The 26,146-nt window shown below is 41.4% G+C and overlaps 1 protein-coding gene across 3 annotated transcripts in view; it reads right to left on the bottom strand.

Moving 5' to 3' along the window:
* The window catches only part of SCAF8 (SR-related CTD associated factor 8), a 1,826,711-nt gene extending 1,800,816 nt beyond the window's left edge, over window positions 1–25,895 (bottom strand). For all 3 annotated transcript variants that reach the window (XR_013596231.1, XR_013596230.1, XM_078649179.1), the window contains exon 1: window positions 25,511–25,895. Coding sequence is in view for 1 of the 3 variants with exons in the window: in XM_078649179.1 (XP_078505305.1) it covers window positions 25,511–25,540 (30 nt within the window). In the remaining 2 variants the exon portion in view is untranslated. The remainder of the gene's footprint in view (window positions 1–25,510) is intronic.
* Between the last annotated feature and the right edge of the window lie 251 nt (window positions 25,896–26,146).

Raw genomic sequence — 26,146 nt, 5'->3', positions numbered from 1 at the left:
TTTCATTTTTGGGTCTAAGTTTGCATAAAAACAAACTATTTTTATAAAATGATGTCCTATATCTTTTGAGTCGAGTCAGTTACTTATCGTCCATGTTGGTGCTCTGAAGTGGTTAACACATGTTCCTCTAAGTACGCCTGACTGCTGTTAGCCACTCTACCAGGACTGAGGTGTGGATTACTTGTGCGAACCCAAGGTCCACTTTTTGCTATTCTGTTAATATTACATGGTATGGCCTCACATACATACTACATAATATCTCCACCTTGCTACAAGTCGATTTCGGGCTACCTACCATGGACTAAGAGTGTAATCTACCTTAGAATACCTTTCTTTAAAACCTCCCTAGCCGAGAATTAAGTTGTGATCGTCAAGCCAATCTTTCAAAACCAGGAGTGTACCTTTTACATCTACTTGTGCACCCACGTCAATTAAGCAAAATTGACTAATTTTTTGGGGCTGCTTGGACACCCTTTTTTTAATGGAATTAATCACTGCTCCTTTCCAACTTTAGAGGAAACATCTGCTATAATAGAACGGATGCCAGGAGAGGGGGAGGTGTGGCCCTTCTGTACAGCTCACGCCTACAGGGCGAAAGGTTTTTGACCGAAAATCTGGCTGGTGCGGAGGTGATGGGTGTTAAGTTGAAGCTGGGGACAGACTGCCTGAGTATTCTACTAGTTTATCGCCCCCCGTGGGCATCGCCGGATTTCCCGGATTTGTTCCTGAGAATGGTCCAGGACATTCGTTCTAGGTACGATAAAGTAGTCATAATGGGTGACTTTAACTACCACTGGGAAAAAGTCCCGAAAGAAGGTCAAGCGTTACAGATTGAGGAGGCGCTAATATCATTAGATTTGGTCCAACAAGTGAAGGGCCCGACCCACATCAAGGGACACACCCTTGACTTGGTCTGGATGACAGTCCCTACGCAAAGTGCGGTAACGGCTCAGCCGTGCGTATGGTCCGATCACCATTTGGTGAGAGGTGAGTTACTAGTGGACAAACAAACAACAACGACCAGGGGAGGGTGGAAGGCGGTCAGGAAGTGGAAAAACATTGATGGAGATAATATGGTAAATCTACTTCGAACTAATCCCCCTTTCAATAACCGGACGGATAATCCAGAGGTCCTTTGTAGGGAACTTATGGATAAACTTATGAAGGCAGTGGAACGGGTGGCACCAATCCGTAGGCAGAACCTAGTGGATAGAGGCCTAGGGGCCCCGTGGTATAATGAACCACTTAGAGAGAAGAAACGGGGGCTACGGAAACTGGAAAGAGCCTGGCGCAAGGACTACAGTTCCGTTTCCCGGAGCCGATATATACAGGCACTCACTAGCTATAAGCAGGCGATCATAGCTAGGAAGTCCGAGTTTTGAGGAGAGGATTGCAACTGCCACGAATCCCCAGAAAGAAGTCTTCCGAGTCCTCACGGAGCTTAGGAAAAATAAGGAACAGACTCCGGAGTTTATTCAGGAAGACTGCCAAAAATTTCAGGACTTTTTTACTAACAAAATGACAGACCGTGTGGCTGAAATCACGGCGACCACCCAGTTTGACTGCCCGCCGCAGGTTATGCCAGCTAGAATGCCAGTGTTAACCCCATTAACTGCCTTACCCTCGATTACAAGGGAGAGGCTGTCCTCTCTTATGGGGCGGGTCAAGTCGGGCTCCAGATCTGATCCGTGCCCACCTGAAGTGTTCAAACTGGCACTCCCTGGTATAGAGGAAGATGTGCTGAGCCTCCTAAACCTATCTTTACAGGTAGGACAAGTGCCTTCTTCCTTCAAAGAAGCCCGGCTGATCCCCCTGTTGAAAAAAACGGGGCGGACGTGAAATGTCTGAAAAATTTCAGACCAATCTCCCAGCTACCATTCCTGGCGAAAGTGCTGGAGCAACACGTTCTCACTACTCTGTCGGAGCACCTGGAAAGTAACGTCCTGTTAGAGCCGAATCAGGCAGGCTTTCGTGCGAATCACAGCACGGAGCTTGTCATGCTGTCGATTGTAGATGAACTGAGGAACAGAGCAGACAAGAAAACTCTGGGTGCCCTGGTGCTGTTGGACCTCTCCGCGGCATTTGACACCGTGGGTCAAACAACTATTGTCGCGGATGAGGGAGTTCGGCATTCAGGGCACAGCACTTGCATGGTTCACATCCTTTCTTCAAGGGAGGATGCAGAGAGTGCAACTTGGTGACCTGTTTTCCACCGCAACATCGATCACCTGCGGAGTACCGCAAGGGTCTGCTCTATCACCCCTTCTGTTCAATATCTACCTACAGCCTCTGATTCTAATGCTCAACCAAATGGACTGCCAGGTGTATAATTATGCGGATGACACCCAAATCATCATCCAACTGGATGATGGCCAGGATGCCTTCGCAAGACTGCAAAACATTCTGAGAAGCACAGCTAACTGGATGTCCAGGAATTCCCTAAAGATCAATCCGGATAAGACCGAGGTGTTGCCTATTACCATCGCTAGAAACCCATGGAATGATCAATTTTGGCCTAGGGAGCTGGGTATGCCCCCGGAATCGGCAGCAGTGGTCAAAAGCCTGGGCATCCATGTGGACGGTAAATTGTCCATGAAAAAACAAGTTACGGCTGTAGTCGGCACCTGTGTCGGCCTCCTCCGACAACTTAGGAAAGTCTCCTCGTTGTTATCCTTTTCCACCTTGAGGAGTGCGGTCTCTGCTATGATTCTAGCCAGGCTAGACTATGGCAACTCGTTGTATATAGGATTACCGCAAAGACTCCTTAATAAAATGGAGGTTGTCATGAATGACGCTGCCAGACTCATCTTTAAAAAGCCGAGGAACACGCATGCATCCCCCCTCTTGCGTGAACTACACTGGCTGCCAGTCAAGCAAAGGCTAATGTTCAAGGGGCTGTGCATAGTCCATAAAGCCCTTTATGGTAGGGCACCAAGCTACATGAAATCACGCCTGACTCTCTACAGGCCGGGTAGGGCGCTAAGATCTGCAGAAGCTACCCTCCTTGTTCAACCACGCTGTAGACTGGCTACTGTGGGAGGTCGTGCTTTCTCCTACACACTCCCAGCTCTCTGGAATAAATTGCCATTGGAACTGCGGAAAGAAACCAAGCTGCTGCCCTTCCGAAAGAAATTAAAAACTGTGCTCTTTCAGCAAGCGTGGGGTTGCCTCTGATTTGTGACCAGCTGTATCTTTCTGAATCGCCATGCGGACCCTGACAAAGCGCTTAGAGACCCCTGGGTTATAATGCGCTATATAAATCAAATAAATAAATTAATTAATTAATTAATTAATTAATTAATTAATGGTGACTCACTAAAAGACCTAAACGAGAACATTTGCCCACTAATCATTATTGTTTATAACAGTTATGGGTACGTTGTAATGATCTGATCCTCAAGCAAGATAGATTATGGGGAAACTGTTGTCATTGTAGAGATTACATTTATCTCTTTGTTATCTTATAAACAGGCCTCAAAATCTATTTGCCCACTCACTAAGACAAGTCAGATGTTATCAAGGCGAGCTATTTTTTAGGATCTACCCGCTTGCTCTGGCGAGAGAACTCGAGCTGGCAAAGAACAGGTATTCTGTTCATTAAAAAGTGAACAATAAATAAAGAGGCATTTAAATCTTGTTTTTATCTTGTCATATTTGTGCATTTAAAGACAGGTGTCAAATGTCAGTGAGCTTGTGTCTTCTTACTAATTGCTGCTTATTTTATCCTGGAGATAGGTGTTCACTTTTATTTCTCAGACTGGAAACGTAACGGATTTTGCAAAACTGTCCGACAGTTGTGCTGGAGTACAGGGAGTGTGAAATTAAACTCTGTAGGATGTCAGTTTTTTTCTAACACATATGAACTGTGCAAATATTTCAAAATATATCAGCAGTTAAGAAAGCACTTTTTGTCATTCTTAGGAACAAAGATTTTATTAGGATCAAAACAAATTAGAACTTTTGGCGATGTGCAAATGCTAAATATTTGCTGAAAATCTATTCAACACAATGTTAGCATGGTCTACAGTTTCATCAATAAAACTATGTCAATAATAATGCAAGAGCCATTTCAATGGAAAATGTGCTGTCTGAAAATGACAGGGCACTATCACATCATGCTTTAGTACTATTTATTAAAACTGAGAGTTTGTAAACATGACCTGAGAAACATTCCTTCCCCTCTCCTGATGTTACTCGTTAACTAAGAGGCAAGTCAGGGGTCATGTCTACCCTACATTATTATCATTTGTTATGCACGACGTATCATCCCCAAGGGGGATCTCTCGGAGCCGCACAATTAGACAATGATTAGCGATGGAACAGCCAGATTTCAAGAGGTTTTCTGAATTGAATTAAGTTGGTGCTAGAGAGAATGTGGAACGGCATCTTATTCCAGTGGGGGGTGGGGGGGGGGGGGCAGAAAAGAACGTATGTGTGACAGATTCTTATTAAACATGGAGCAAAACTTTAGTCTGCTACATTAAACAAGTGTTTCTTTGTACACCAGACTTGCTAAAATTCACATATTTGAAGGTGCTCTTATGGAACAATGAAAGAAAAGATGCCTTGGTGAAATAAAAAGTTTGCCTAGAATCACATAATTTGAGACTAGATTATAACGTGCATTACAGTTAGGTCAAGCAGATTATTCTAGTCATTAAATCTGCAGGTCTGGTAACATTTTTCAGATTTATGAGGCCCGGACACATATTTAGAAACAACCTATTTAGTCCTTCCTATATATTGCTCTTAAGTTATCTGATCAAACCTCCTCTGTTACTACACTTTTGACAGATGGAGATTTCTTACCAATTCCGTTCAAAGCCATCCTCTAAAATGTCATGATATTCTGTGAGGTGTTTACATGAGTGCTCCAAAGACCATTCATTAGTTGTTTCTTGCCCACTGGCATATTGAAAGAATCTTTAAGAGTTTGGCAGAATAAAAAAAAAAATAAGTGGACACAACAGATCGGCTCAACTCACCATCTCCCATTATTTTATTCAGAGTTTATCTCCACTTTACATCGTGTTTGCTGGTCTGGGACAGGCTAAGACTCACTGTTTTCTTTTTGTCAGTAGCCGCTTCTGAAGATCCCAGAGTCCTCTATTAAAAGCACAGCTAGACCTTTTTACATGAATTACAGGAAATAATCCAACAAAGCTGCTAACCCAAAATGTTGGATCAACTACTGTTCAATTAATTTCTGTAGCTAATGTAAAGAGGTCTAGTGGGAATGTTTACTTATGATTATTTTGTTATTTTCCACTTATTCCCGGACCTAAATTAAACATGGGGTGGGGGTACCTTTTTCTCAGTGGTACACTACAACAAGCAACCAATCTCTTGAGATGCCTTTCTACATCTTCTTACCTGGATTATTAACTAGGGCAGGATCTTTTAGGGGTAGCCTGCACCGCACTGCTTTAACCTTTTCTCATGGCTCTCTAGCGGTGGGAACCATGGTAATACCATGGGGTTGAGGATGGGGTAACTCTACCGTGACTGGTTGGGGTATGTTTGTGTAGTACATGCCTTGGCGATTCTGAAGTGATCTGTGGTGCAAGCCATCCTTACATATTGGCCGGTAAAAATGCATTGGGTAGGCGGGGGCTGCCACTCACCTCCTGTTTAAGTTCTAAAGCTTTGGGCGTGATTAGAGTGTTCAGTAACGATTACCAATGCAATTGGCACTCTCAGAAAAGTGTAGACATGGTGGCGCTGCCCCAGATATCAAAGAGAAAGGTAAAACAAGCATTGGCATAGCCAATAGGTCTCGCCAATGGGACTTTATAAGTGTCTAACTATGCAGTGGAATAGGGTTTGGGGTGGGTTGGGTGAATACAGCCTTTTTTTTAGCTAGGCAGCTACGGCTATGCAAGTCAGGGATGAGCATGGGAGGGGGCAGGAAGAACGTCAATACAAAGTACCAATAGAGTTGACGTCTCAGCCGATACTCAGTGATACTGTTACACTGTCACTGTAAATCGTGGGGATCAAGTATCTTTCGCCATTTCACTTGAGGCGCCGTGTGACTGGGACAACGGTTCGTTAGACGCGCCTCCCACGGATCCTGTGCGACGCTGGTCTCGTCTGAAGATGGCTCTGCGCTCTACCAGTGCCAGGTGGGACGCCTTCAAGTCTCTGCGAGACAGCGGGATGTGCCGCTCTTTTTAAGCAACAGCAACAACGTGTATTACTTCAGTGAGGAGTACTTGCTCGGTTTAGTGAACTTTGAGTGGTGGTGGTGGTGGTGGCGGCGGTGCCCGGGCAGAGAAGTGCACTCTCTTCCGGTGAGGACTCTTTGCTGACCGGGTCCAACTGACAGCCTGCGCTCATCCCTCCCCCTGTGAGCGCTGCACCTGTTTGTAATATTGGTTGTGGAGCAATTTTTGTAGTAAGGGGACAACACAGGCAAAGGGAATACGGACAATGGGATGGGGGCGAGAAGAAAGACAACATGGACAATGGGGGCGGGAACAAAGGGAATACCACAATGGGAGGGGAGGCGGGAGCTAAGTGAACACCGACAACAGGTGGGTGCGGGAACAAAGGAAATACAGACAACGGGAGGGGGGGGGGGTGGGAGCAAAGTGAAACACAACAGGGAATTATAAAACAGGCCAACCCAAAAGAAAAAGTAGTGTACTTACCAAAAGATATGGCCCATATCGAAAGGATCCAGTTAGCACGGGCGGTCGCCAGGGCGGGGCAAAACAGGCCCAAGGCGGGAAAAAAGTACTCTATTCCTCAACTTAAACTATAGAATTTAGGAAGGTGGACCAAGCAGCCAATGAAAAGAGGTGGGCGTCTTCAAATTTCCCAAAAAGAGTACAACAGCCTCGCAGAGCAGCGCATGCGGCTGCCTCTAGGCTCGACCTAAACAGGACCATGAACGCAGACTTTAGCTGAGTCATTCTACAAAGGTGATTGCTTGGCATGAGTAGTTGAATATAAACTGCTTCTCCACATATGCAAAATACTATCACAATACCTGAAACACAGGGTTTTCATTTCCTAGTTCTACTTTTCACCCCCCCCCGTCCCCTGTCCCCATCTCCACATATTAAGATATAATTTTCATTAAATCTGTTCCATCAAAACTGGAAATTGTTTGTGCATAACCTTTCTGGGGTACTTTCTATGTTATTGAAGATATGAATAAGTCTGCACTATATATGTTATTTTATATGATTCACTAAATTGATGAACATGGGTTGGGATTATAGTGTCACAATAAAATGGCAGATGTATTTTGGAAATGAAATAAAACCACTGAATGTCATTTTGCACAACCAGTGCAATAGATACTGTTAACGTTTAACTTTCTCACATCTACGTAATTTTAATTTGAGTATTATTGCAGGGGCTTTGTGTAAAAAGACAGATTTACAAACAAAAGTGTAATTACTTTCAAAACCAAAAGTTGTTCATTGGCTACTCTAGTCCATTTTCAAAGGTTATAAAGACAGAGGTCTTTCTTCTGCGGCCTTTATCCTGCATGTAAATGTTATGCAAACGGTATTCTTTCTACAGTCTAATAAGCACATTTGGAATCTGTGTAAAGGGCATTGCATAACACACCTTTTACAACATATAACATTACAGAACATTAGGCTAGCATGTTTACTTGTGACTTGTTTAAATATTTATAAACTGCCGACACATGAAAACATGCAATATAACTGCACTGCATAGTTAACTGCTGCAGCACCTGTGCTGGTCATTTCCGTTTTGGTTGCTGAGCTGTGGTTTTGAGACTGTTCTATTTGCATCTACCAAAGGTGCAATGTTCATTTGATTCATGCACATGTAACCCCTCTTTAACATTCAACTTGTCATTTTAGGATGGCCACAAAACAGTAATTCTTATAGCATTATATCTTATGGCATTTATACCAGAACTTAAGAGTAAAATGTTTAAACCCCTGTTATTTGGTTGGGGGCGGTATGTTCAAAACCCCAAATGTATAGCAACGTAAGTGCTCGATTGAACAGCTTGCGAAAATGTTTGAGTTTGTAGACTAACAAGATTTGTTACGTCAAATCTAGCTCAATAAGTGACCCATTGATGTAGCCTCTTTTCTTGTCACCAGCTGAAAAGAATGCTCAGGCTCTTTATGCCGTCGAAGTGAGCCTGTTTTGCGAGAGCCAAGGCAAAGCCACACCATTAATATAAGGCACCCTGCCTCTTAGGCTATAGGAGACCTGCCTTAGGAGTGGCTTACTTACATTAAGGCAGTGAGCCGACGCTGTAACACATAGTGTGTGTAGGGTCGATCTCGAGCAGGGAAGCTGCTCATGCAGGCTGCGAATGACCTGCTAACTTCTTTTACTCAGGTCACTCAGTCTCAGAAATAGTGCTGCAGCCCTGGTGACACCGTTAACACCCCGGCCTGGGTACCACTGGTACGATATACTACGGACTTATAAGGAGGGGGGGGGTTAAAGCATCTTGCCAATTGGGTGAACCAATTCACATTACCTTTGAGAGAAAGAACACTGGCACAGGGACCAGGTTAGCAGGTCCCAGTGCACATTCATATTTATTACCATAACATCCAGACCAGAAATGGAGAGGGTTGACCATCCAAAAAGGGCACTTTCCTACACGACTGAGCAGCAGGGTAATTTATTTTGCTGTTTTGAAGATTTCCGCACGGCATTAAAACTGGTAAGCACAAGAATACAATCGGGAAAATTTACTGTGATGGACACTGATAAAGGAATTTTCTAAATTCTGAAGGAGCTACACAGCCACAATTAGGCATGGGTCGAAAGTAGGTCGAGATGGCATTTTGTTGAAAAAAAATCCCCGTATGTGACGGCCTCAGACATGGTTGTGTGTTGGATGCTACTAGGTTTGCCTTTTTCTTAGGAGGCCTACACAGACTATTAAATACACACTTCTTGTCAAGACCAGAGGCTAGCATTATGCATAAGTTCTTTATTGCCACTCAACTGCAGCACATCAAAGAAAACAATAACCACACTTAAAATTCCAGAACCAGAATGTCACTACAGTCTATATAAGTCTCAACCCAGCAGCCATCTCTGCCTCTCTTGTTTGCTGCTCCATGCCAGCTAAGTATCCTGCGTGATTAGAGTTCTACATTTAGGCTTTTAATATTTTAGAGTTGGTTATTCTCTTTACAGTTTCGTATGTTTAGTTAGTATATGGAAGATATTTACTCATGTTATAATAGGTTATGCTTTACTTTCCCAAATTAGGAGAATTATAGCTATGTCGTTGTTTAGGTATTCTTAGGAATATTGAATGTTTTAGGTATCTGTTAGTTGAGAAATTTGAAACTATTTTGTCCATCTTTTTTAACAGAAATACTGTTAGCCGTGGTCTTAGCGTACAGTTTATTAGGTGTGGGGGAACGGTAGTAAGCCATCTCAGCGTGAGGCGTCTTTAGGCCTTCCTAGAATGTGCACTTGCTGGCTAAGACAATGAGACCAGTTTACTGAGTGACGTGACATGCATAACACGCGTGACGGAGTCAGGTTAGGAGCAGCTACATGGGGTTTACAGGACCCATTTCACATGCACTGTAGGACTCTGGGGCCATTTTGGTTACGTTTTGCAGCATGCAACAGGCTCACGCAAAGGAAGTAGGTTTATTTGACGAATATTACACTACACACGTCGCAGGTGATGTACAGATTTTTTCTACTGTGGAGAATTTTAAAAATAAAGGCACGAATTTTTAATAAAACTGAGAGGTTTAGAGAGAAAGTTTATTACTGGGACATATATTTTTTTTACTAAGGGAATATATGTGCTTAGTAATTAGGATGAGTGAGGAAGGAGAGTAATCTGGTGCAGGAAGTGGGGAGACTTCCTTGAAAAAGATGGTGCAGGAAAAGCTAAGGGGCTCTGTGAAAGAAGCATTTGAGTCTGTTTTGAAGGGAAAAACAAGGAAGACTGTTGCTAGGTCTGTGATGAATATTGGTCCTTTGAGGAGGATGATGAAAATAAGAATAAAAATTGGTAAGAGAAAAATTAAGAGAAAGAATATTGAATAGAATGACAAATTCCTGTCTTGGGAGAGAGGTGGACTTGGCACCACAGAGGAGGAGGGTGTCTAACGCGGCACAAGAGAGGGTGTCCTTACCGGCACAAGAGATTCAGGCATGACCTGATCAGAATAATGCCTGTGACGATGGTGATGGTAATTACGAGCAGTTTATTTTAGATGATTATGATTTTAGATGATTATGAGAACACTGTATGGGACATACATTGTGATAAAATAGAGAAGTTAAGGAAGGAGAAAAGGATTGTGAAAGATCCCCAGAGAGTAGACATGTTCAGTCCAGACATGATCAGGCACCCCTGAAGTGCAGATTGGTGGCCTATGCCTCATGTGGGATAATTTTATAAAATTAAGGGCTGTGGCGATAGCAGAGTGTTCTCGTCAGGTAGTAGAGGATAAGGCATGAGTAACCCCTCATTTGGATTCAGACCTCAGTTTTTTCAATTTACGGTGGTCCCGATCCCAGGAAGGGTCTGGAGAGGGCACTGAAACAGTGCCAGGTTATGCTCCATATTAGGACATTTAGCTTCAGCTTCTTGACAATACGCAATTAAGAGTCGACGACTATTGTATCAAAGAAGCACTAAATAATTAATTAACTTGGGTCCAGTACTTAAAAAAGATTATAGTAGGGAGAGGCACCTTTTGCACACCAGTAAGATAATAGCACCTATTAAATTATCTAAACAGGAATTGTGAGCTCTGGCCTTTGAGGAATACAAATAATGTGATTCATCTCAAGATGAAGAAGTGAATAAATCTGTTCAGATCCTCTTGGGATTTCACATCTACTAAATCAAGAGATTAGACAAGAGATTTGTATGCAGTCCCAGAAACATCAATGAGGCTGCTTAAAAATCATGGGAATTGTGGTTGTGTCTTTTGTGGGAAAGGTTCCAATAAAGAGAATTTGCTTAAAAGCATGGTTTAATGAGAGCTACAGCATCATTTTTGTTACAGCCCGTTTTTAATTAATATGGAGCCAGTACACGGGAAACTGCTAAAACATTGTGCTTTTTAGGTGAGATATGCAACAGGGTGATTCTTAAAGAGTGCAAACAACTACTACGTATGAATCATGATGCATTTATGTTTTATGCAATTGTTTTAACATGTCGTTAGCATTTTCCTCATGTTTAATTTAGGCCTAAATAAAAGTTCTTGAGTTTAAATCCATCTACACACCCAATGCTTACAATCTGATTTGTGCATTTTGTACAGTGGATAAATGGTGTGTTAATATTCTAGATTTTTGTTTACATTTTGTTTATAAACTGTATGACACGTTATAAAATAATGCCCATGTGTATGGAGCTGCGAAGTAAAAACAACTATAACATTTGAATGGATAGCTTCTTTTTACAATAGATGTATTTATGGCTCTTCAAGGTAATACAATAAAAAATATATAATTTAAATTGTTAATGAAGAGCCCGGTAGGTTTCAAATCCGCTTCTGTAGCCTTTTGTCAAAGGCAGCTCAGAAAGATGAAATAACCTAAAGCGACATGTCTGTGACATATGCACCAAGACATTCAATGTTTTTGATACCATAGCACATTCCATTTTTTTTTTTAAAACCTGAAAGAAACCGGGGTTGCGGGATGGTGTATGAATGGGGGATTATTCATTTTGAAAGCATGTTTTAAGATTACACAATCAGCTTAAATCGGCCAATTAAACTGCTACAGCACAAGGCCATTAAGTAGTCTAGAAGCCCAGAAAGATCTTTCACCCGTTTGCGATTTTATTTCTCAGCTAGCACTTCTTTGTCAATATGGGAAATCACTTTTGGTGTAGTTGACAAGAACACAACCAGCAATCCTTAAGAAAGATAAATTTGTTAGGAATTTAGTATTTTATGTATTCTGCCCAGCAGTGCCAAAGGGAAGATCGAAATATCTTTTTCACCATGAGGAATGTGCCAAATAATGCTCCTCAGTTACGCCTACAACACATGAAAGGTACACAAAACAATGTAGTCCCCGATTTTCCCTTTCAATGTCTACATTTTTTGTTACTTCTGAATACTGTACTCCTGACATGCCTCGTTCAAAAGGGAAAATACGTACCATCTTTAACCAGCAATGTATCCTTCATATTAGGTAGTGGAATGAGCTAGAGAAGTAACATCTTCATTTATGCTTTCAGCAAATGCCTTAATCCAGGTACCAAATTTAAAACATTCTCACAAACTAGAGCGTATGACAAAAACATATGAAAGTTAAAACAATACTTGAAAATGTTTATCTGTTTGTAGCAGATGATTTTTCTGTAGATGTTCTTATTGCTTCAGCATCCCTATATTCATGCATTTTCATGTTTCTAGTTAACGCATGCACAGGTTTTATTCCTCCATCTGCTTACAACTAAGCTTTATTTAATGCAACTTCTATATTGATATTGTGTTCTCAGGAAGGATTTGACACGCAGTTCTATCAGTGCACTGATCACCAAGTAAAACGTCATAATTTCATATTTTAGTTTCTATGCGTAGGCTCTTCCCATTTTCTTTATCTGTGTGCTTCAGGATTGACCTGGATGGAAGGGTCGCCATTGATTTTACATCTCCCCCACGACCCAAAAATTACTGTTTTGCAGTAACATTCCTTCAGACCCTCTGGTACACCTGAGTTAGTTTCTCTTTCCTGCAATGGTCCCTAGACTGCTGAACTGCGATTTAAGCAGTTGGGAAATCTCTTCACATTGCTGACCCTTGTCCGAGGTCAGAAAAGCACACTGTCTAGATCAGGGGTCTTCAATCTGTGGGGCGCGACCCCCAGGGGGGCCGTGGAGTCGGGGAAAGGGGGTCGCGCCTTCCCGCCGCACTTCTGCTTGGAACTGCCTGACTCTGGAATCCAAAACTTTTGCCCTTCGTTTTGGATTCCAAACAGTGCATCACAAGGAGCTCTCTGATTGGCGGACAGACGACTGTCCTCCAATCGGAGAAACTGCACGATGCACACCAGAAAATGCCGGGAACTGGGGACATAAATATGCACTTGCGGAGTGTAAATGGCTCTGGAGTGCTTCAGTGTTCTAGCTGGTGTCCTCTTCTCGCTTCTTCATTTTGCTGCCTCTGAAATCCGATCTCCCGGCAGTTTCCTGTTTTCCAAGGCAACCGAAGCTTCACAAAATTTACAAGTAAAGCTACCTCTTTCCCCGCCTTCAAAGCTGGCTTTTAACCCCTCAGATACACACACACAAAAAGGATGGGAATTTCCTTTTTGATTACAAAAGTGCAAATGTACAACTACATCATGATACTGTGGTGGAGGCATTTTTTGAAGGCACGCATACCTGAAGCTGTGGGATTTCTAGCAAGCTGCTGCACACACATCATTTGTGAGAATAGCAACATGAAGAGCGATCTATGCAGGCTTGTGGCAATTTGGTGCATAGTTTTATGGCACTTGAATTACCTGGTGATAATTTAAGAAAAGGTGTCCTTATGTTTTACATAGTGAGGAAAGCATAGTTTTGCGCATCACACAGAGACTGCACTTTCTTGAGATAGTGAACTGGGCATTCACACAGTGTCATGCTGTAAAGTATGGTGGCACCACCATCTTTTTACCATTTGCAATTATTTGGAAGGAATGAAGGGGCTGTTTTGATGTGTATGTAATTGTTAATGTAGGTACGTTTACAAAAAAAGAGAAAGGCAGCAATTTCAAACAATTGCCTTCTTAACTGATAGAGAAAAAATGAGGAACTTTATCACCTTTAGTTAGCTGTATATCAAAAATATTTAAATTATTGCAAAAGAAAAATACGTTGTAGAGCGGCAGAAGATTACAAACAGAAGATAAATTGTGGGGGAACCAGTTGATAAAATGAATTTGAGTAGGAGAAGCACACCTGTTTTCACAATATTCAAGGATTTTTTATAATGCTAATCTATGCGTGCAACAATGGTGGCACGTTTGCCCTCACGTGCCCACTTGAACCAACCTATCTCGAGTGAAATTACACCCGACCACTGTGCACTGTTGCAAAACTCTGCTGAGTTTATTTTTCAAAATTTAAACCATATCACAATGAAATTTCAATGATGTCAACATGACTTTTCAATTCAGTACATTGAACAAAACTGACATAATTTTTGAACATTACAATTCTTTTAAAGCTCAGAAGAATACAGCGTGTATAACACAGTATATCATCATGACATTATGCATTTAAGAAGCCCGATGCATTTCGAGCCCTGTGAGGCTCTTCCTCCGGGGCCTGAAATCTAAACAAATGTAAAAAACACAGCGTTACATTTTGGGACCACTACTAAATGGGAATGAAAAAAATAAAATAAAATAAACGTGCTCAATGTAGTACACCACCACCTTCTCACCATGTGGGATCGAGTAAAGCTTACCCTCTCCTTGTATCACTAGATAAAACGACCTATGCAGTGAAAAAAACGTTGCATGAACTCTCACATTCCTGTATTTAAAGCTCCACTCTGATAACAAGAACCACAACAACGTGGCAACTGAACTTACCCACTAGAAGACGCATTATCGCTACTGGTTCTACAAAGCAAAAAGACCGAAGTCAGAATTACCGGACTCCTTTCAAGTAAATTAAAGAAGAAACCAACATGACCCGATTACTACTAGCTGCATACCTAGATAATAACGCTGCTCCTCGCAAACATCTCTCGTGGCCATTGCCAAACGTTCAAATGCTCCGTCGATTCCTCTCGCATTAATCTCCGCGTCACATGTATGCTTGCCAATGAAAATCGCTCTACACCCTCTGACGTCACGACAACAACTAGAGCGGCCTACTCTCACTGAGCACGGCATCACTTCCTGATCAGACTCCTTACTAGTGACCACGTGTGGCTGTCTCTGCCAATCCGCTACTCCTAATCTCGAAGCCTCAATTTACACGCGATCGTGAGAGTGCAGCGCATGCAAAATAAAATGTTTGTAAATGAAAATGTAAAAAAATGAAATAGTGTCTCGTGCAGTGCAAAATATATGTAAAAAATATATATATAGAGAAAACAGTACATGTTTTGTTTTAGATCAACCATCAATGCATAGCAAAGAACACATGATACCTGGAATAGCGGGGATTTCTCTACAGAAAACATGAAAAATCTATTTTTTCATTTAACCCTTTGGGATCTTGAGTCCCCAGTTTTTTATCCAAAAAGTTTCTCTCTGAAGCAGAGATCTAGTTAAATCTGTACCCTCAAAATTCTCAACTCTCTCTAGGACTGAAAACTGCAGTTGGGCTATGCTGTGCTTGGCCTCCTGCCAGTGTGCTGCCAAAGGGCTCTTGATGGTTTGGTTTCTAATAGTACTTTTATGTTCAGAAATCCTGACTTTTATTTTTCGCTCAGTTTTGCCCACATAAAGTTTCCCACATGGGCACTTTATGTAGTAAATGAGGACACTGGAGTTACAGTCGGCATTGAAAAATAGAGGGATTGTTTTGCCTGTCTGTGGATGATGTATAGACATGCCTGTAATGACATTATTACAATGGACGCAGTTGCCGCATCTCTTCATGCCCTTGTAGGACGACATTTGTTTTTGTTTAAATTTGGGCGTCAAAAGTTCCTTGAGGTTTTTAGACCTAGTGTAGGCGAACATTGGCTTTTGTTCAAAAATACCATTAAAGTCTGCTTCATTTTGTAGGAGTGCCCAATGTTTGTTTACTATGTTCTTAATTTTTTGAGAGCTAGTAGAGTATTTCAAAACGAATACATGGCTTTCCAGTTTTTGTTTCATTCTTTGGTGCAGCAAATTCGTTCTATCATACATTTTCACTCGTTGTCTTGTTTTTTCCAGTATTTCTTTTGGATAACCTCTCTGTTCATATTTGTCCTGTTGTATATCTAGATGTTTCTCCAGATCTAACTCTTTGGAACAAATCCTTTTGATCCTCATAAATTGAGAGAGAGGTAAATTATCTTTCAAATTCTGCGGATGAAAGCTTTGATACGACAGTGCATTATTCACATCAGTCTCTTTTCGGAACACTTCTGTGTGTATTTCTGTATTCTCCAAAGTGATTGCCACATCTAAGAAGGAAATTTTCTGTTCATTAATGTTGGACGTGAACTGTATATATTCATTGTATTGATCTAGTTGTAACAATTTCTTTTCCAATAGGGATCTCTCAGCATTCCAGATGACAAAGATGTCATCGATGAATCTGCAGTATAGAACTGCATGCTTCTTCCAATCTTCATCAGTATATATATGGTCTGCTTCGAATTTGGCCATAAAGGTATTCGCATACGCCGGAGCGCCGGCAAATCCCATAGAGGTCCCTTGTAGTTGTAGAAAGAATCGTTCTTCCCATTGGAAATAGCTGTGGTACAAACAGTAGTGTAAGATTTCCAAGATGAACACTTTTTCAGCCCTGATTGAAGGTTGACTCAGCAAGGCCCATTCTACTGCTTCTAGTCCACCCTGATGGGGGATAGACGTGTATAGTGATTTTACATCGATGGTACACATTAACATTTGGTTGTCTGTTTTTATTGTTTGCAATTTTAGGAGGAAGTCCGTGGTGTCTTTGACATATGAGGGCCATTTTTGGACAAAAGGTTGAAGAAATTTGTCGATATAGATTCCGAGTGGTTCAAAGATGGTACCGCACCCCGTTACTATTGGTCTCGTGGGGGGGTTTTTAAGACTAATATGTATTTTGGGAAGCATATACAATCGTGGTCTTCTTGGATGATCTGCTGTCAAAATTGTTTCATTGAAGCTGTGATATGTCCTAATTCCAATGATTGTTCCAGAATGGTGTTCAAAGTTGTTTTTAAATCATTGATGGGATCTTTGTCCAGCGGTAGATACGTTGATCTGTCTGCAACATGTTCTTCAACTTTATCGATGTAGAATGTTTTGTTCATCACAACAATTGCTCCCCCTTTGTCTGCTTTCTGAATCATGATGGCTGGATTTTCTTGCAAAGATTTCAGAGTATTCCTATCCTGTATAGATAAATTTTTCTTTTTGCCCCTTGACAAGTTGATGTTCTGGATATCATTGCGTACTGATCGTTCAAACGCTTCTATGATTTTATGAGAAACTGGCGCCTGAAACTTCGATTTGGGACGAAATTCAAGAAATTCTGTTTCTTCTTTTTGAGGAGTAGCAGGAACAACATTGGTGAAAAAATGCCTTAATTTCAAAACTCTCATAAATTTAAAGAGTGAAACTTCACACTCTAGGTGGTTTGTGGTGTGAGTGGGAACAAACCCTAGGCCTTTATTTAAAATCCTAATTTGGTGGGGTGACAGAATGGTGTCTGAAATATTGACAACCAAATTTACCTCTGGCTTCTTGTTGATGGTTTTTTTAAGACTTCGCCTTGTTTTCCTGTTGATTTTGATGGTCCGGGTGGTTGGCTTGAATCCGCGGCGTCGGATAAAAAAGATTGTTTAGCTCCGGGAGCTTGTGCTCCTCTTTCCTCTAATGTTTTAGAAACTTCTGGTAGCTGAGATTGGACTGGTGGTCTACTCGCTGTAAGGTCTGAATCTGACACCGAGCTTTCTTCAGAAGATACATTGGTCTTCCTTTTTGGAAAAACTCTTCGCTGGGCATAAACCTCGGCCCAGGTATATACTTCTTGTAATTTGTAGTCCAATGTATCCCTTTTGAATTTCCTCAGCTTGCCTTCTTGTATTTCCTTTGTGTGTTTATCCAATCTTGCGTTAATTTCCTCCAATGATTTATCCAAATCAGCTTTATCCATTCTCTCTTCCAAATCTGCTTTAATTGTTTCAATTTCTTTTGAAAGGTCATTGATTGCTTTGGCTAATTCTTCTACTAGAAGCAAAATTAAATCCAAACTACATTTATTTAAGATTGAATACCAGCGCTCCATGAAGTCTTTATTCAGATGAAACCTAAATAACATGGGTTTGATAGACAGCCTCAAACCTCTGGGAATGCGTTTCACTCGGTGGTATTGTACCAGTGTCGATGCATGTAGTTTCTGGTTGATCTCTCTTCTAGCTAGAAATTCAAAATGCTTAAGCTGTTGTATGATCGTAGTCCCTTGTGTATCAGCTGTTTTGATTTCCTGGATCATTGCATAAATATTTGATGCTTCTTCTGGTGTGTAAGCTAATGTGCTAGCTCTATGTTCGGTTGTGTTAGAAATTGCTTCAAATTGCATGATGGGTGCTTTCTCGCAAAGGACAAAGTTAATGAAATGAATTTGAGTAGGTCGGGTGTAATTTCACTCGAGATAGGTTGGTTCAAGTGGGCACGTGAGGGCAAACGTGCCACCATTGTTGCACGCATAGATTAGCATTATAAAAAATCCTTGAATATTGTGAAAACAGGTGTGCTTCTCCTACTCAAATTCATTTCATTAACTTTGTCCTTTGCGAGAAAGCACCCATCATGCAATTTGAAGCAATTTCTAACACAACCGAACATAGAGCTAGCACATTAGCTTACACACCAGAAGAAGCATCAAATATTTATGCAATGATCCAGGAAATCAAAACAGCTGATACACAAGGGACTACGATCATACAACAGCTTAAGCATTTTGAATTTCTAGCTAGAAGAGAGATCAACCAGAAACTACATGCATCGACACTGGTACAATACCACCGAGTGAAACGCATTCCCAGAGGTTTGAGGCTGTCTATCAAACCCATGTTATTTAGGTTTCATCTGAATAAAGACTTCATGGAGCGCTGGTATTCAATCTTAAATAAATGTAGTTTGGATTTAATTTTGCTTCTAGTAGAAGAATTAGCCAAAGCAATCAATGACCTTTCAAAAGAAATTGAAACAATTAAAGCAGATTTGGAAGAGAGAATGGATAAAGCTGATTTGGATAAATCATTGGAGGAAATTAACGCAAGATTGGATAAACACACAAAGGAAATACAAGAAGGCAAGCTGAGGAAATTCAAAAGGGATACATTGGACTACAAATTACAAGAAGTATATACCTGGGCCGAGGTTTATGCCCAGCGAAGAGTTTTTCCAAAAAGGAAGACCAATGTATCTTCTGAAGAAAGCTCGGTGTCAGATTCAGACCTTACAGCGAGTAGACCACCAGTCCAATCTCAGCTACCAGAAGTTTCTAAAACATTAGAGGAAAGAGGAGCACAAGCTCCCGGAGCTAAACAATCTTTTTTTATCCGACGCCGCGGATTCAAGCCAACCACCCGGACCATCAAAATCAACAGGAAAACAAGGCGAAGTCTTAAAAAAAACCATCAACAAGAAGCCAGAGGTAAATTTGGTTGTCAATATTTCAGACACCATTCTGTCACCCCACCAAATTAGGATTTTAAATAAAGGCCTAGGGTTTGTTCCCACTCACACCACAAACCAACTAGAGTGTGAAGTTTCACTCTTTAAATTTATGAGAGTTTTGAAATTAAGGCATTTTTTCACCAATGTTGTTCCTGCTACTCCTCAAAAAGAAGAAACAGAATTTCTTGAATTTCGTCCCAAATCGAAGTTTCAGGCGCCAGTTTCTCATAAAATCATAGAAGCGTTTGAACGATCAGTACGCAATGATATCCAGAACATCAACTTGTCAAGGGGCAAAAAGAAAAATTTATCTATACAGGATAGGAATACTCTGAAATCTTTGCAAGAAAATCCAGCCATCATGATTCAGAAAGCAGACAAAGGGGGAGCAATTGTTGTGATGAACAAAACATTCTACATCGATAAAGTTGAAGAACATGTTGCAGACAGATCAACGTATCTACCGCTGGACAAAGATCCCATCAATGATTTAAAAACAACTTTGAACACCATTCTGGAACAATCATTGGAATTAGGACATATCACAGCTTCAATGAAACAATTTTTGACAGCAGATCATCCAAGAAGACCACGATTGTATATGCTTCCCAAAATACATATTAGTCTTAAAAACCCCCCCACGAGACCAATAGTAACGGGGTGCGGTACCATCTTTGAGCCACTCGGAATCTATATCGACAAATTTCTTCAACCTTTTGTCCAAAAATGGCCCTCATATGTCAAAGACACCACGGACTTCCTCCTAAAATTGCAAACAATAAAAACAGACAACCAAATGTTAATGTGTACCATCGATGTAAAATCACTATACACGTCTATCCCCCATCAGGGTGGACTAGAAGCAGTAGAATGGGCCTTGCTGAGTCAACCTTCAATCAGGGCTGAAAAAGTGTTCATCTTGGAAATCTTACACTACTGTTTGTACCACAGCTATTTCCAATGGGAAGAACGATTCTTTCTACAACTACAAGGGACCTCTATGGGATTTGCCGGCGCTCCGGCGTATGCGAATACCTTTATGGCCAAATTCGAAGCAGACCATATATATACTGATGAAGATTGGAAGAAGCATGCAGTTCTATACTGCAGATTCATCGATGACATCTTTGTCATCTGGAATGCTGAGAGATCCCTATTGGAAAAGAAATTGTTACAACTAGATCAATACAATGAATATATACAGTTCACGTCCAACATTAATGAACAGAAAATTTCCTTCTTAGATGTGGCAATCACTTTGGAGAATACAGAAATACACACAGAAGTGTTCCGAAAAGAGACTGATGTGAATAATGCACTGTCGTATCAAAGCTTTCATCCGCAGAATTTGAAAGATAATTTACCTCTCTCTCAATTTATGAGGATCAAAAGGATTTGTTCCAAAGAGTTAGATCTGGAGAAACATCTAGATATACAACAGGACAAATATGAACAGAGAGGTTATCCAAAAGAAATACTGGAAAAAACAAGACAACGAGTGAAAATGTATGATAGAACGAATTTGCTGCACCAAAGAATGAAACAAAAACTGGAAAGACATGTATTCGTTTTGAAATACTCTACTAGCTCTCAAAAAATTAAGAACATAGTAAACAAACATTGGGCACTCCTACAAAATGAAGCAGACTTTAATGGTATTTTTGAACAAAAGCCAATGTTCGCCTACACTAGGTCTAAAAACCTCAAGGAACTTTTGACGCCCAAATTTAAACAAAAACAAATGTCGTCCTACAAGGGCATGAAGAGATGCGGCAACTGCGTCCATTGTAATAATGTCATTACAGGCATGTCTATACATCATCCACAGACAGGCAAAACAATCCCTCTATTTTTCAATGCCGACTGTAACTCCAGTGTCCTCATTTACTACATAAAGTGCCCATGTGGGAAACTTTATGTGGGCAAAACTGAGCGAAAAATAAAAGTCAGGATTTCTGAACATAAAAGTACTATTAGAAACCAAACCATCAAGAGCCCTTTGGCAGCACACTGGCAGGAGGCCAAGCACAGCATAGCCCAACTGCAGTTTTCAGTCCTAGAGAGAGTTGAGAATTTTGAGGGTACAGATTTAACTAGATCTCTGCTTCAGAGAGAAACTTTTTGGATAAAAAAACTGGGGACTCAAGATCCCAAAGGGTTAAATGAAAAAATAGATTTTTCATGTTTTCTGTAGAGAAATCCCCGCTATTCCAGGTATCATGTGTTCTTTGCTATGCATTGATGGTTGATCTAAAACAAAACATGTACTGTTTTCTCTATATATATATTTTTTACATATATTTTGCACTGCACGAGACACTTTCATTTTTTTACATTTTCATTTACACACATTTTATTTTGCATGCGCTGCACTCTCACGATCGCGTGTAAATTGAGGCTTCGAGATTAGGAGTAGCGGATTGGCAGAGACAGCCACACGTGGTCACTAGTAAGGAGTCTGATCAGGAAGTGATGCCGTGCTCAGTGAGAGTAGGCCGCTCTAGTTGTTGTCGTGACGTCAGAGGGTGTAGAGCGATTTTCATTGGCAAGCATACATGTGACGCGGAGATTAATGCGAGAGGAATCGACGGAGCATTTGAACGTTTGGCAATGGCCACGAGAGATGTTTGCGAGGAGCAGCGTTATTATCTAGGTATGCAGCTAGTAGTAATCGGGTCATGTTGGTTTCTTCTTTAATTTACTTGAAAGGAGTCCGGTAATTCTGACTTCGGTCTTTTTGCTTTGTAGAACCAGTAGCGATAATGCGTCTTCTAGTGGGTAAGTTCAGTTGCCACGTTGTTGTGGTTCTTGTTATCAGAGTGGAGCTTTAAATACAGGAATGTGAGAGTTCATGCAACGTTTTTTTCACTGCATAGGTCGTTTTATCTAGTGATACAAGGAGAGGGTAAGCTTTACTCGATCCCACATGGTGAGAAGGTGGTGGTGTACTACATTGAGCACGTTTATTTTATTTTTTTCATTCCCATTTAGTAGTGGTCCCAAAATGTAACGCTGTGTTTTTTACATTTGTTTAGATTTCAGGCCCTGGAGGAAGAGCCTCACAGGGCTCGAAATGCATCGGGCTTCTTAAATGCATAATGTCATGATGATATACTGTGTTATACACGCTGTATTCTTCTGAGCTTTAAAAGAATTGTAATGTTCAAAAATTATGTCAGTTTTGTTCAATGTACTGAATTGAAAAGTCATGTTGACATCATTGAAATTTCATTGTGATATGGTTTAAATTGTGAAAAATAAACTCAGCAGAGTTTTGCAACAGTGCACAGTGGTCGGGTGTAATTTCACTCGAGATAGGTTGGAACCAGTTGATAGCCATATGGCAACATTGAGATTGTTTAAAGCTGTAATTCCTTACTGACAAGATATTAAGAAACGTGTTAGTTCAGTAAACAAATAACAAAAAGGTGCAGGAAAAATAATTACTCATATTTCTCAATAAATTTTACATTAGACATAGTGGTGGAGATAGATCGCACTCAGATGGTAGAAACCTCACAGAGAATTAAGGGATTGGCAATGGTTGAAGGGGGTCAAATGCATTCCCAAGAGAGTCAAGTTAAGTATAAGAAAAACGCTATGACTCAACTGTGTAAATGGCAGAAATAAAGACTAAAGGCCCGATGTAGGGAATAGTGAAAAACCGAATTCTAAATACTGAATTTTACTGATTCGGTATTTAGAAATCGGTATTTCAGATGTAGGTAAGAATTCGGTAAAAAATGCAGAATCCTTAATATTCGTTATTACCGAATCGGTAATTGAGATTCGGTAATAACGAATACCTACCCTTTCATTCCTATGGGCTTGGAGGCCCATAGGAATGAATGTGAAGACATTCGGTATTACCGAATCAGTAATACCGGGAGGAATTTCAAGGGTGCCAGGGTGTTCAAAGGACACCCTGTTGCACCTCTGAAATGTGCATGTGTGCACATGTGGCACACATGCATGCCTTAAGGACATGGATGGGTGCCACATGGCACTTCAAAAAAAGCAAGAAAGTGCTTTTTTAAAGGAATTCAGTAATTACCACCAACTTGTAGTTGGTGGTAATTACCGATTCCTTAAGGCCCAAAAGCACTCTTTTATGTGCTTTCTACATTGCATTTAAGGAATCGGTATTACAGATTCCTTAAATGCAAGGCCTGTGGAAAATGACTATTTATCGTACAGTTATGTCCCATCATACACCCTCTTCAGTCACGTCCCCGAGCCCATCTTGGTAAAACACGAGCGCGAACTGATCACGCGCTGATCATGCACCTCACGAAGTTGCACACGCACTCTCCTTCCCCAAAAAGGGTCAAAGATTACACCCCTATGCTCGGGGCGATTCCGAGCAACCAGTTTCCTCAGTTAAACCGTACATTTCTGTGGTCAAGACACAACCTAAGGATGGCAGTAGCAAAAATACATCCACAAATTGACAGTGTCTCTGTAGAAAAACAGGCACACCCATCACATTAGTTCTGAAATGCATTATCAAGTTTTGTGAAATTATGTTTTGTTTAGGAAAAAGAAAGTAATGTTGTGCATTTTTGGGCAATTCTTTTGGGAGACTTTTTGTTTGAACTGTGTAGTAAGCCTGTGACTCCAAACTACAGTCACCCACAAACCTTTAATTTGCTAAACACTGTTTAATAATATTTCCCCACCGTAAAAATGATTTGCCGTGGGAACTGGGGGCGTTTGTGGTTGTCGGTGATGAGGAGTACCAAGTTCTAGAAATTTTTGTCAGGAGGGGGTCCTTACGCCTGGAAGTTTTGTCAGGGGGGGGTCTCGGCATCCAAAAGTTTGAAGACCTCTGGTCTAGATGCATAGAGCAAAAGCCATGGAGTGTCACTACATATATATATATATGTTTTTAATTGGAAATTACTAGGCAACAGTGAGATAATGGTGTCTTGTGAAACTCCCTCAAGTCATGAGTAAAAGTACAAGCCTACAGCCGTCCGTGGAAAATTAGGATCATATATACACACACCACACATACCTACAGATAAACTTAATTGAACTCCAAAAAATTGAGAAAGATATTAACACAGAAATGCCCAGCTATTTTATATACATGGTAATAGTCAACAAGTAGCTAAAAACTAACTTGGTTTTACATCTAGCAACGGTTTCCTAAATATTTGTACAAATAATGTTGTTTGCACTAGGTTTGTTTACAGTTAGTTCTCCAGCCTTCTAACAGCGCAGACTGGACCTAGCAAGATGCAACACTTATAGCAGCAATGGATTCACTACACTGCTTCACCGATGTCTGCTTGTTTTAAGATTTATGTTAAATAGGTAACAATGAAAGTAAGCAGAAAATGCTTAGCTAGAACATGGCCATGATGACTGCAGCATCGCTTTGCTCTGCATGCAAGACTATAAAGCTTAACAAGTACCACTTAGTGTTTGGGTGGCAATGCAAACACTCAGCACATGTAGCCGGCACGTGCCTCTGGCATACTACCAAAAAGAGTTAGCTGCACATCAACAAAACAAATGTCTGATGGACAACCTGATGAATAGTTATGTTAACGACTGAAAAGCCTTTTGCACCAAGGACCCTCCACACCTTAATCGTTTGACATGAAGGGAAAGTGAAGCAACACTTTCTACATTTAAACAGAAAACATCTATAAAGATGGGTTAAAAATGAACAGAAATAATGTATGCGTTTATAGATAGGCCAATAATGATGAAACGCATCTGCTTGGAAAAAAAGTCCTGCATCTAAAAAGGTTTTCGTTTGGGCCCTTAAGACGTAACAGTTTGCCTGACACGTATCTATCTACAAGTCTTCAAACGAGATTAAACTGTAAATTTGGTGCAGACAGTCGCAAATCGACAATGAGCACCCCATCTGCAAGGTCAGGCACTCAAGAAGCGGAAGAGCGCGCTGCGGTTTAAGTAGCGTCTACATCCATGTGCATTTTTGGGGGGGGGGGGCTGCTATGGGGGAAGTTAGATCCAATCAGGGGGTAAATAATGCGGTCTGTATCGCAGAGGTGCGGATCGGATCGCTATTGTGAAAACTGCCCCTACAAGACGAGGCAGGGGCTTGAAAAGAGGGCGCTATGAGACACACAGGGCTCTCATTCATACTCCAGGCAACAGGCCCAGTCCACTGTACACTGGCTCCCAGTACCTGTGCAGGAAAAAAAATCTGTGCGGACAGTAATGCTCCTCGGATGCTCACCTCGTTGTTGAATATTTTGACGGCCTCCATGTTGCTCTTTGAGTCGGGGCCGCTGCGAAATCAGCGCGGGGATAGGGGTGTTGTGGTGTGTGTCACTGTTGAGGCTCCACACCGCCCCTGGCTTTGCAGTTGCTCGAGTGACGCGCCCTAGCCCTACCCCGCCTCCTTCTCCTCCGTGATCCCGGCATGGGCCTCCCGGTTCGATCGGAGAGTGCGGGCCCAGCAGACCTTGGGATCTGTCCTACCCCGAGTGCCGGACAGTGAGGCGCGCGCACACCAGCAGCAAATGCAGCAGCGACAGCAACGACGACGACAGGCAAGATGGCGGCAGTGCAGCAGCGCCCCCTAGCCGACGGGTGGCCGCGCACGGCAAGCTGCAACCGGACACTCATGAACATGGAAAGAGGACTGTACTCGCGTTGAAACAGAAAAAGGCCAACACGTTGTAAGCAGCCGGAGTTTCTGCTTCAATTGAGCGTGGTGTTATAACAATGTTGCGGAAGGCCAGGAAGTAACCCCGGTGTTTGTTTTAATATGTAAAAAGCAATCAGTAACTATCGTTTACGCAGCTGGGCTGAGAACTTCCGGTGCTCCTAGTCAAGATTGATATATTGTATCCTAGCCAATACCGCCCTG

Source organism: Lissotriton helveticus, chromosome 6, assembly GCF_964261635.1.
Source record: "Lissotriton helveticus chromosome 6, aLisHel1.1, whole genome shotgun sequence".
Taxonomy (NCBI): domain Eukaryota; kingdom Metazoa; phylum Chordata; class Amphibia; order Caudata; family Salamandridae; genus Lissotriton; species Lissotriton helveticus.
Note: the sequence above shows the minus strand (reverse complement) of the source record. Positions and strands in the feature narration are given on the sequence as shown.